Source organism: Coenobita brevimanus, chromosome 107 (assembly GCF_032717465.1).
Source record: "Coenobita brevimanus isolate Jiangsu-jjx chromosome 107, ASM3271746v2, whole genome shotgun sequence".
Taxonomy (NCBI): domain Eukaryota; kingdom Metazoa; phylum Arthropoda; class Malacostraca; order Decapoda; family Coenobitidae; genus Coenobita; species Coenobita brevimanus.
The window spans coordinates 24,603,137-24,615,938 of NC_137060.1; the positions used below are offsets into that span (position 1 = coordinate 24,603,137).

At 41.0% G+C, this 12,802-nt stretch overlaps 1 protein-coding gene and 1 non-coding gene across 3 annotated transcripts in view; both read left to right on the forward strand.

The window, feature by feature from the left end:
* Positions 1–12,374, forward strand: part of LOC145416670 (RNA-binding protein squid-like) — a 39,632-nt gene extending 27,258 nt beyond the window's left edge. Inside the window, exons 3-6 of one of the 2 annotated variants that reach the window (XM_080285607.1) lie at positions 958–1,085; positions 1,497–1,950; positions 9,895–9,999; positions 11,279–12,374. In XM_080285607.1, coding sequence (XP_080141733.1) covers positions 958–1,085; positions 1,497–1,950; positions 9,895–9,999; positions 11,279–11,346 — 755 coding nt within the window. In that variant the 3' untranslated portion in view covers positions 11,347–12,374. Of the gene's footprint in view, positions 1–957; positions 1,086–1,496; positions 1,951–9,894; positions 10,000–11,265 lie in introns of both variants that reach the window. The other variant, XM_080285606.1, reaches the window with a different exon arrangement.
* On the forward strand, positions 818–884 carry LOC145416813 (small nucleolar RNA SNORD38). The gene has a single exon (XR_013900338.1). It is a non-coding gene; the product is annotated as a small nucleolar RNA SNORD38 (small nucleolar RNA).
* Positions 12,375–12,802: the final 428 nt, after the last annotated feature.

Here is a 12,802-nt window from a genome sequence, read left to right on the forward strand (position 1 = left end):
AAATGGACTCCAAAGGTGAATGTAGGGAAAAGTAAAGTTATGGTCTTTGAGAAATGAAGCCACTGAATGTACAGCGAGGCTGGATGATGAGGAAATGGAAAATGTGACTAATTTTAAATACTTGGGTACTTGGGTAGTGTGATGAATAAGGATGGAAGTTTAGAGGGTGAAGTGCTTGAATGGGTACAACAGGGAAGAAAGGTTGCTGGTTCATTGAAAACAGTGATAAATAACAAGGAAGTGAGTATGTAAGTAAAAAAGTCTCTGCATGACATTATTGTGATACCATCCATAACATACGGAAGTGAAGCTTGGACATTGTTGAAAGGACACAAGTTGAGAGTGAAAGCAGTGGAAATGAGTTATTTGAGAAGAGCATGTGGAGTTACTTGGAGAGATAGACTGGCAAATGAGGAAGTGGAGTGTTATGGTGTGAATGTTGATGCGATAGAAAGCATTAGAAGAAATACTTTGAGGTGGTTTGGCTATATGGAGAGCGAGAGACTAATGAGGAGAGTGTGTGAGTGAGGTGGAGGGAGGGGGAGGCTGAGAGTGAGTTGGAGGGATGGAGTGGAGAGGTATATAAGAGAGGTGAGCGTGAGCTGGGAGCAGAGCAGTGAAGTGACGTTGGACAGGGGGACGTGGAAGTGATTTGTGCGTGGCCACCCCTTACAGCATTGAGGCGTCTGGCAGTAGATAGATAGATACTGTTGGTTATTGTCATCATCATAACCATCGTCAGTGCATGTTGTTGGGAACACCCGGATGTTTTTATTTTTTTGTTTAATGATGCTGAATTATGGCATGTGTGTGAGAATTTCATGATGAAAATATTTTCCAGTTCTGCTACTGAGGATTTTGATGTAATTACGATTCTGAGGGAAAGTTTGATGATTGCTGGTATTTGTTTCTAGTGCTGTACATGTGATTAATTTCTTATTACTTTCTGAACTTCAGAGGAACTGCGTGAGCACTTCAGCAAATATGGTGACATTGAAAGTATCAACGTCAAGACAGACCCCAATACTGGCAGATCCAGAGGTTTTGCGTTTATAGTCTTCAGTGTGGCCGAGGCTGTTGATAAGGTAAGTGATAAGTGTTGTACTAGTAGATGCAGTCCCAGGTTCGTGTGAAATGTGAACCCAGTGGACTGCATTCTGAAGTTGTTCTTTGGCAGTTCGCTATCCTCCATTTGGGGCATAAGGGAGTTGAGGGATGTTTGTATTACAACAGCAGAGCAACCTGGTTTTACCAGTGCTGCTGTCTGAAGGCATCCCTTTCCAGCACCAGTGATTTGTACAAATGTTTGGAATTTTATGACCATTATGAACACCAACCTACTGACATTGTTAATCAGTGTGTGACCACCTTAATCATTGTGGTGTAATGGGAAATAATTGCAAATGTGAGCTGTTGGTACGTTTCTCTCACTTGAAGCATTGTTAACTGGTATTGTATGATTTATTAATATTATTTGTATATTATTTTTTCTGTAGGTTATCGAGGCTGGTGACCACGTCATAAATGGTAAGAAAGTTGACCCCAAGAAGGCCAAGGCGCGTCATGGCAAAATCTTTGTTGGTGGTCTAAAGCCAGAGCTCTCAGATGATGATATTAAGAAATTCTTTGGCTCCTTTGGCAACATAATTGAGGTGGAAATGCCATTCGACAAACAAAAGAACCAGCGCAAGGGCTTTTGTTTCATCACGTTTGACCAGGAGGCAGTCGTCACAGATCTGCTGAAAACACCAAAGCAAAACATAAATGGCCATGAAGTTGATGTGAAAAAGGCAACCCCCAAGCCAGACTCCATGATGAGGGGCGGCATGCGAGGTGGGATGAGGGGACGGGGCGGCATGCGGGGCAGAGGCAGAGGATGGGGACATGGTTGGAACCAAGGAGGATATGGAGGCTACAATCAGGGAGGATATGGAGGCTACGGGGGATACGGTATGTACTCTTACAGCTTACTTCAGTTTTGGCATTTCTCAGTGTATATGGTGAGACCCCCTGATTCTGGATTCCTGAGACTACACAATATTCTTGTCTTGGTTTTTCTAGATTCATATTTGGGGCTTCTGTACATTTGTATCTAACGCTGTCTTATGTCTGACTCGGATTATTACAATGGTACGTCAACTGGAGGAGGATATTAAGAATTACCCCAACCGTGAGATGGTTAAAATGATACAGTATTAACACACAGGCTTACTCAGCCGAGCAGTGCCAGGTATTAGCTGGAATAGAAAAGTACTGAGATCTTTATTTATACTTTGCGTATGGGAAAGCTGAATTTCAGAAGATAGCTGTGGTAATCTGCAGCCAGTTTTGTGGAGGTAAAATAGTTGTTTTTACTTTTTAAGTGTTTTGAGAGTGGGGTAGTTTGGGTGGGAAAAAAATGCATACCCTTTATTTTTGCAGCTGGAATATAGTTTTGGCAATTTTGTAATTCATGGACTTTGGATATTGAAATTAATTATACACCATGGTGGTAGGTCTTAAGTTTTTATTTTGGTTATCATAATTCATGAATGATAAATGCATGCTATACACTTTTGAAAAATTTGAGAGGGTTTTCATTTTTGTGTGATACTTTTTCTTACTCTCTGTGGTAGATTTCCTTTTAATAGATTGCTGATTTATTATTTTTTTTCTGTTTTTGAAAGTTTGCCATTTAACCCAAGCCTAATTCTTGCTTTGTCATTGTTGCTTGATAATATTTGTGGTGAGTTAGTGCCCCCCTAGAATAATGGTAGATATTTACACAGCACATCTAAGATTGGTTAGGAGAGTTAGTTTGAGCAAGTGTGCATGGACCAGAAAATGATTCCTTTTATTAGCGAGCTCAACACACTAAAATTGGGCATACCCTTCTCATGAGGATCCTTTACCACCTATCGCATATCTAATTCTTTAACTGTCTCGTTGCCAAATTTTGAGGTGGCTTTACTTCCAACCCAAGCCTTGAAGCAGTTTTGTATTTCACGATGCCAATATTACCCATCTGTGTATATGTCATCTGTTGACCCATGATTGTCAATATGTTCATAGATGTGGCAGGTGTTGATCCTGACTACCTGTTTTGGTCATTTGATGTATTACAGAATGGGATGGGGATTCCCCACCGCCTTCCTGTTATGGCGATAGCAGCCCCATACCTTCTACGGTAGAGGAGTTGGAGATGTGGACTGGGAATCCTATCTCTTCTGACTGTCCCGGAAAGGCGCCAAAAAAGAGAGTTGCAGCAACTCGTGTGGCATTGTGGAATGTTCGGGGAGTGTGTAATTTGCAAAAGAGAGATGCCCTAGTGGATGTGTTTTACAATGGGCAGTTGGATGTTTTGGGGTTATGTGAAACTCTGCTGAATGGGAGTTTACTTGAAGATTGGAATGGTGTGAAGTGTGTGAGGTCAGGTTCTGGTGTGGATGAAATGCCTAAGGATGGGGTTGCTTTGTTGATGAATGAGGAATGGGGTAAAAGAATGACTGATTATCAGTGTGTCAGTGCCAGGTGCATGTGTGTAAAGTTCAAGTTTCCGAGAGTGAAAGTGGCAATTATAGTAGCACAAGCACCGGTCAATGAAAGTAGTGGTTTTATCAAAGACAGATTTTGGAAGCAGTTGAACAGAGTGATTGAATGTTTGCCAAAATATTTCCGTGTGTTTGTAATGGGGTGTATGAATGCAAAGGTTGGTGTGGTTCCTGTGGAGGATGTGATGGGCCATCAGGGCGTGCCAGGGGAAAATGACAATGGACACAGGCTGATTGAACTGTGTCGTGAAAGAAGTCTGTGTATATGCAATACATTTTTCAAACATAAGTTAGTACACTTGCATACTTGGTATGAAGATGATGGTTGGGGTGAAAGAAGCATATTAGACTATGTGTGTGTTGACAGGAGGACATTCAGGTCTGTGAATGATACAAGAGTAGTGAGAGGGCTGAGTGGATATCTCTCAGATCATATGCTTGTATTATGCAAGGTGAAACTGTTAGAAGATCAGAAAGACAAGAAAGATCAGAAAGACAAGACAAAAGAAGGGAGTGAAGTAGAGCAAGTGAGCTCTGAAGCTGTGGTGAATGCAAATACAGGTACAGAGAGTACAGGTTCAGATGCAACTGCTATTGCTGGAACTAGTGCTGAAGAAGGCAGTGCAGTTACAAATGCTTGTGATGGGACTGATGTTGAGAAGAAGGCACCAAAATCAGCACCATGGCGTGATGAGGAAGTAGTGCAGGCACTGAAAGACAAGAGAAGAAAGTGGAAGATTTGGATGTGTGATTACCAGGATGAAGGAAAACGATGGGACTATTTTGAAAGCAGGCAGTATTTTATTGATCTGGCTAAGAAGAAGAGAGTACTAGCTGAGAAGTGTGGCTTGATGAGGCATGTGATACATGATGATTTTGATCAGTGGCTTGCAAAAGAGATGATGTCAGAGGACTTTGGGCATGTGAATACAGCTGCGAATGGAGGTGGAAGCGGAGGTGAATGGCGCTTGGGTAAGGGTGCCAGTGGTCCGGTGAAGAAGAATCCCAGTGGTAAGAAGCGAACGGCATGGTGGGATATGGAAGTAAAGGCGGCTTTGAAGGAAAAAAGAAACAAGTTTCGGGCATGGAGGGAGGACAGAGAAAATGAAGCGAAGAGAAATGCATATGTTGTGGCCAGAAAGCATGCAAGGAAACTAGTTTATGAAAAGAAAAGGCATGTTGAAGAAGAGCGTGAAAAGAGAATGAAAGCTAAAGGTTTACTGGTGGAAAGTAATGATAAAAGTGGGAAGGAGGAGAAACCTGCAGAACTAAACAGTGAAGATGAAGAACCATCAGAAAAACTAAAGAATGAAGATAAGGAACCACCAGAAACAGACACAAAGAAAGGAGATGACAAAGGTAGGTGTAATAAGAAAATGGGAAATATGGATGCAGTGTTGATATACTTGGGTTCAACAGTTACGCAAAATAAGAATAGAGCCTAAAACAATACCAGCGGCTTACTTGCTGTCTGCAGTAACAAGCAAAAAATCCTAAAATGGGTGGTATCCATAAGGGCTGTTTTGAAAAATTGCTTATATAAAGTACAGTTGATCTGGTAAATAGCGTGTGATGTTGTAGTTTTACAAATTATTTTTGAGTCGTCTTGTGGTACTGGATCTTTTTTAGGTTTATGATTTCACTGGGATGGGGGGATCTGACAGTGGATTTAATTGTCTAGCATTTTGCGAGTATTATCTGTACTCCATTCACCATTATGGTGTGCTCAGGTCTGTACACATGTTTAGTGTTGTTCAGGGATTTAGTTTCAGTAGAAGGCAGATTTTCCTGTGACCATAGTTGTATCAGAATATAAGATGAACTTGGTCTCTCTAATAGTATGGACCATTTCTTTGGTGAAACGGGCAGTGTTAATGGACTATGAAAACATTAGCCTGTCACATTAAAAATGGGTGCCAAATCCCTGGCTATGCGTTTCTCTGCACAAAATTCAGATAGGTATATGTGAAGCATTTTTTTTTTTTTTTTTTCCTGATGGATCCAAGACTCCATGGGCTTGAGTGATGAGTGAATGGAAGCGTGGCCCATTGAATTAGGCGAACTTAGGGTGTCAGGACGTTGCTACTTCTCACCTTGCCGTAGGGTGGGAAAGGAGGTCCAGATGATGATGACGATGATGAAAAAATTAGGATTGTTGTGAGGTATAAGCAAGGTGTAAACTGTGGACTTGTATCTGCTGGTTGTGTAGAAATACCATGTTGATATTTTGTTGTTGTTGAGTCTCCTGGAAAAAGTTATGGTATCCTGAGATGGTTCTGCTGTATGGAGGGTGAGTTGTAGGGTAAAGAGAGAGGGAGATTGAGGATGGAGTGAAGAGGTGTATGTGTTAGAGTGATACATGGTGGAGGGAGGGTTGCATGAAGGAAGGAACAGTGTGAAAGTTATTAATGGCCACCCCCTGTGGGATTATGGCATCTGGTTGTGAACAGAATTTGTGAACAAAGAAAGGAGGGTACAAAGTGTTTATTGATACAGACTGTAATATCTGTATGTCATGTATGCAGAAATTCTGCCCCACCCCACAGACAAGAGGCATTTATAAACTTTCTAAAGAAAAAAATGTACTGGTACTATATATATATATATATATATATATATATATGCATGCAAACTAACCACAGGGGAAATGAAAGGAGCGACATTGAGTACTTTCGTATATTACATCTTCAGACAGAGTGAGACAGAAACGTAAAGGGTAGTGGTCTTTTATGCACACCTGCAGCAGGTAGTGGCACACAGAACAATGGATGACCTGAGTTTTTACCTGCAGCTTAACTTATGGTCACCTGCAGCAGGGAGTGGAACACAACAAAGGATGACCTGAATCTAAAAATGCATGTGACAGGAGAAGGGATTAGGAGGGGAGGAAAGGGGAGTGGGAGGGAGGGGGAAGGGGGAGGGGAGGAGGAAGGTTAGTTTGCATACATATCTTCACGGTGAAGTGAAGTTTCTGCATATATATATATATATATATATATATATATATATTTATATATATATATACACACACACACACACACACACACACACACACAATTTCCTTCTAAGTATTATATGGTATTGTTAATGTACATTCTGTAAAATAGCTTAATCTCTTATCACAAGCTATATTGATCATTTCAGGTATCAGGTTCCATCCTGCTTGATAACATGAGTGTACTGTGTTTCAGTGGTTTAACCACTGTTACTGGAATGTGTTTTATATGTACCCTGTTTTACCTGCCACTGTTATGACTAAGCTTAGCACATTGTGATGGGTTCTCAGAGGGGTAGCAGGGGCTCATGTGGATCATGAAAAGAATCCACACTGGAAATATTTAAATAATGCAAACTTGCCGCATACACTTAAACATTGCCATTCATTTTTACATGTTGGCTTATGATTTATGCCTGTATATTTTATGTTTAACACTCTTATGATAATGTTTATATACAGTTTACAGCATTCAGATATCTTTCACATTGTTGAATGATTTGTTTGGGTTAAAGATTTCGTGGTCATGAACATTTAAACATGTTCTTTCTCACTACATTTGGAAGTGACAGTGATGTGTAATAGGAACATGGGTTTTGTAGCTGATCGTGTTGCAGACCAGTTTTATATTCAATTTGTTTTCCAGGTTGCAGTCAGAAATATTTAAAAGATATCTGGGAAAGTTAGTTTGAGTATTAGTCAGTTCAACATGTTATTCGTTTGTCCAGCAAGAATCATGTACTTAAGAGAATCCACTTGTAGTGAAGGAGTTGCAGAAATCTCCATTAACCTGTTTACCATGAATTTTCAACTTTGATAGGAAGTCACCGGTAGAAGAATTACACTGCATTGCACTACTATCCATGGTGGATAGTGGATAAATGTGTATTAGTAGAATAGTCATCTGTCCCATGAGGAGTTTAGGAGCAGGGACTAGGCAAGTTGGTCCTGATATTTAAGATGAGAGTGACCAGCCTCACTTACTCTGAATGGCATTTACATGAGCAAGAAACCCCAACCACCCTTTCGATATAAACCTCCACAGGCTGAATCCGATTTGAGCACTTAAATTACCCACTAAGCCAACAGGTGCCATAATTTTGTTATATGGTTACCACCCGGTGTAGTAAATGGTTTCCTGGTGTACAGGAGACCATTTGGCTTGTCACTCTGTGCAGAGCCAACTGTAGACAGAAGGAAGAGAGAGAGTGAAGGCAAGAAAGACAGAAGAGGAGGGAAGGAAGAGAGGAAGAGGCAGTCACAGTGAACAGAAAGTTATCTTGAACCATGTACTAACATTTTTGGTCTTTGGTGGATTCATGATGCCAGGCCCCATCTCCTTTTAACTATTTAAAACTGATTTTTGAGAACAGCCTACTTGTGCTGAAGTGGTTAAATGAAGGCTATTGTAACCCCTCGTGTTTGAAGTCTCTCAAGCTGAATAAATTTGTCTGAGGGTAGCAGGAATAAAAGTTTGTCTTTGGACTAATAATGGTAGTAATGAGGATAACAGTAGTAGTAATAGTAGCAGGAGCAGTAATATTAGCAGTAGTTTTATTGGCAGTGGTGGTGTTGGTACTTCAGTAATAGTAGTTGAAGTTGCAACCGTAGGCACATCTGAATGTGAACTCGATGGACTGCGAGCTCTAGTATCCCTCTTGCAGTCTACCTTCCTCCTTTTGGGGAATATGGAGAGTTTATCACCAGACAGCTCTACCACCTTACAGTGTCTGGCTGAAGGGTTAACTACTGTATTATTATATCCCCAAATTCCCCCCTAGTTCTCTTAACCCCTGTGGCCTGCTGGTGTAATAACTTTTATTAATGCCATATCATCATCATCCTATCCTGTTTTGCCCCATCAAGAGCGTAGATGCCCGGTGCTAGGCCAGTTGGTCCTGATATTTATGATGATATTGACCAGCCTTACTCATCCCTGAGTGGCATTACGTGAACAGTAATCCCCAACCACCCTTTGGATACATACCTACACAAACTCATTCTGGGTGGAGCACCTTAATTACCCACTAATCCACCAGGCTTCCTAGTTTGGGTAAATGGTTACCACCCAGTGTAATAAATGGTTTCCTGGTGTACAGGAAACCGTTTGGCTTGTCACTCAGTGTATAGTCGCCTGCAGTCAGAAGGAAGAGGGAGGAAAGAAAGACAGAAGATATTCAATTTAGGGAGACATTTTGAACTGGAGGTATTAGGTGCTGCCTTCATTGGCCCCCCTGTATACTTTAGGTCCTTCCTGACTTTGAATATGTAGTAAAATAGTGGTAACCAGATGTACAGTTAACCCCTACGCTGCAGTGGGCTCTTGAGTTATGTCGTACCTTGGTGCATCCACTTTGGACAAAAATTGGTCATTTTCAAATCACGTTTGTTTATACTGTAGTTAGAGACAAAAAATTAAAAAAAAAAAGCACATGCATCAGAAGTTGACACCTTTCTATTTACCTGTGAGCATGTTTGTGAAGAGGTAGAGCTTTTTATGACGTCGTGGGAACAGGTTGAAGAGCGGTCGTATTTGGTCATTTTGGGGGGTCACTCGAGTCCGTGCCTGCCTCACCACTCGCCCCATGTGCTCACCACTGGCCTGGTGATGCTGGGTGACTCAGAAAACCACTGTGTGGCAACTCTGTGCTTGGGAGGGCTGATATGTACTGCACTCCCGCCGAAATCAAAGGCACAAAATTTGAAATCAAAGGGCGCCTTCTAAGAGGTCTATAGCAGGCTATCGATAGGTCCACCTCAGAGCCTCTGAGCAGCCAGGGGGTTAAATGAAATTGTCAGGTAGGAGTAAGAATGAACTAAAAAGGTCATCAACTGGATATAAGGGGTAGTAGTTGTAATTGTAACCCCTGGTTCTTCTGGACATGAAACCCAGGGAACTGTAGGCCAGTGAGGAGGAAACTGAGTAACATTTGTATAACTGGTCAGTAGATCCCAGTTACATCAGTGCCACCAAATTAATGTATCCTTAGTTAATGAAAAGTACATCATAATGCTAACAGGGAGCCTGCATGTTGTGGTGATGTGGACCCCAGGTGGAGCAACTGTGGAGTCCACCTGGGAACTAAACCTTTTTATTTCTTTGCTACTCACTCTGGGAAGTTCCCTGGTGAGGCGCTGTATATCACTAGAGGGTACCAGATCCCTACATGGTGTATGTACTGCACTGTATCAGTAGGATGACCCACAATGTTGCTTACTTGTGATTGAAATGTTTGCCTGAGCAGACAGAATTGGGTTAAACATACTCATTGAAGGGGTAACCATCATATCCCCACCCTCTCCCCTCCCTTTATAATTTGGGGTGTGTACTGTGATATCTACATGTATGGCTTAATTTTCTTGTTACAGGGGGCTATGACTATGGTGGTTATGGAGGGTATGGTGGCTATGGTGACTATGGTTATGGCGGCTATGGGGGGTACAATGATTACGGTTATGGCTCTGGCAACTATGGTAAGTATCAGGCTTGACATTCTTTTGTGGTGGCATGGATGTCCAACAGTTATTTTTTTCACTGTATATTATTTGCATTTTGCATGTTTGGAGCTTGAGATATAAATTTGTGTTTACTCTTAGCTGTTTACCTGTATAGACTTAGATTTATCTTGTCTGTTATACTGTATGTATTAAAAACTTTTAGAATGAATATTTTGTTATTGAGCCATTTATATGTATCTCACATCACTATAGACTCAATGTTGGCATTAGAAGTGTAATAAATTTGATCCCCTGCATGTTTCAGTATATCACCCACTTATTAGTTCACTTTAGCTTAGTCTTTGGGCTCATACGTATCTATAAAAAGTAAAGACCTTTGGTTTGAATTCCATCAGAGGAAAAATGAAGTCCTAACATGCTGGGGTCAAGACTGTACTTAGGGGAACTGAACATCTCGCCACCTTTGACATGTAGCCACTGCCTTGTAAATTCCCACCTATGAAAAACTGGCGAAAGTAGCTGCATAAGAGAAAAGCCATGAGTTTTGTCATTTCATAAGCTGTTCCTTGTCAGTCAATTTACCATTATTATTTTGGATGCGTAGGTATGTTGTGAACAGTGATTTATGTTTTTATGGTGGGCTTTTAAATAAACATGTGCTTTGAAGCAAGATGTGAGTACTGTACTGTGAGCATTTTGTTTCTGCCTGTTAACATCTCACTCATAGCTTCAACAGTGAAGACTGATTTAGTGAAAGATTTAAATGTTTGTTTAACCTAAATGCCACCTAACCATGAATTTGCAGTTGAGAGTAGCATGAGGTAATGCTTAACAGACAGAAATATGCCCAAACATAGGTTCAGCCCCCTTTTCATTTGTTATTATTATTATTAAAAAGTAAGCCTATCATAGAAATCTAGTTACCATGACAAGTTAAATAACTGTCAGTTGTCAAGACAGGATTGTTTTTGTCAGTTAGTTACGTACATAATTTTTCATTGAATTCTAAGTTGGGTTGACACAACAGTTAATTGTTCATGATTGAATTAATTGATTCAAACCATTCCATGTAAAAGTCGTGTATACTCCCTTTGCAACCTTTGTTTGGGTATTAAAGTTGGATTATATATCAAGAAGCAGTGTTTCTATTGAACGAGTTAATGTTGTGTGATGGCAGTGATGTGAATTGGCAAGTTTGGAGTGGCTTAATGTCTCAAGTGGCGAATTGTCCAGAACCCGTACTTAGCCCTGTTCACCGAGACTCATTATTTATGGCATTGTTGGCTATTACCAGGCGGGCAAGGGTACGGCGGGGGCAAGAGCCAACATGGGCGGCAGCAGGCGCGGCACCAACCGTACTGAGTGGCGGGACCAGGGCCATGACTACAACGCCGGCAGCTGGAACAATGGTGATGCATACTAGCATCTCCACCCAGCCGCTTCCTACCCTTTCTTCCTCCCCTCCATTCATCCACACTGCTGAATCAGCTGTTCCGACGCATCTGTGGGTCGACTTCTTGGTAAAATTCTCAGATCTGGACAAGGCAGCTGATTGTATGGTCAGCTGCGTCAGCAAAATCCATTTGGTTTCTTGAGCAAGATCAGTCATCAGTCATGGCTGCAAAATCTACCGTCCGGGTGCTTCAGACAGTCACCTCAAAGTGTGTGACTGGACTCCAGCTGTTTGTGATGCTCCCCAGTGAGCCTGATTCTTGCTTTATGACTGCAAGACTCACTACAGAAACCACTTGCATGTCGACTTCAAATGCGTCACTACCAAAATCCCTTGTTTGGTTCCCAAGTTTCATGGAGGGTGAGGAAAGGTAATACCTTACCCTTCAGTGACATTGGGCTACTTAAGTTCCATGGCAGTGTTTTAAACTTTGTGGTAACAAGGCCAGTTGCCATATGTTGGACAGTGTAATTAAGGTTCGTTAGAGAAGACCAGGAGAAACTTCGTTTATACAGTACTCACATCTTGACAAGTTGGTTATTACTCAGAGAACATTAGTCAGTGGGAGATATTTTTCTGAAGAGTTGTAAAGTTTATTAGTGAATCAATTTTCCCAGCAGATAAGGCACATAGCAGTATTATAGACACAAATATAGAAAGTATAAATTGGAAATATGTTGAATGGTGTCAATTAATGTGCCTACTGTGGTGAAGTACAGTTAAGTGTTGTGGACTCTCTAAGCTAGTGGCTGTCCAGGTTTCTCTGTGAAGGGTTAGTTTTTATTGAAGCGAGCAGACAATTGTTTTAGTTATTCTTCGAGAGTTTTGGTTGTTTTTTTTTTAGTCAAACATGGCCAGATGTTGACCAAAATTTTCAGGGACTGCTGAAATTTGTATTATTTTTTTGTACTTGAGAACAATACACATAGAAGGTATATTGTTGTAGTTTCATTGTTCCATGAATGGTTTTCAAATTTAGCTAATCCCTACATGGTAGTTCTAAGGTTGTATGTACACAACTCCAAACTGTTATGTTTGAAGCTATCTGTTGTAAGAGTAGTGAAGTATACTTGAAAATGAGGCACTTATAAATGTGACATGCTCAGTTTGCTGACATGAAGGGGGGATTAAGGTAAATATTGTGCTAACTACAAGAGGAGGAAAATGTGAGAAAAGCAAGATGGGACTGAAACAGCTATGAGGTAGAGATCTATATAGATGCTTCTTTTCAGTGACGATACGGTTCCAGAATGTCTCTGCCAGCATTTTTAATGATACCTGTAGTTTCTCTGCTTTCGTATTGGTAGGCATTTAAGGTATCGTCAGAGACTTTACTACTATTAATTCATTTTTAGTATCAAGAGG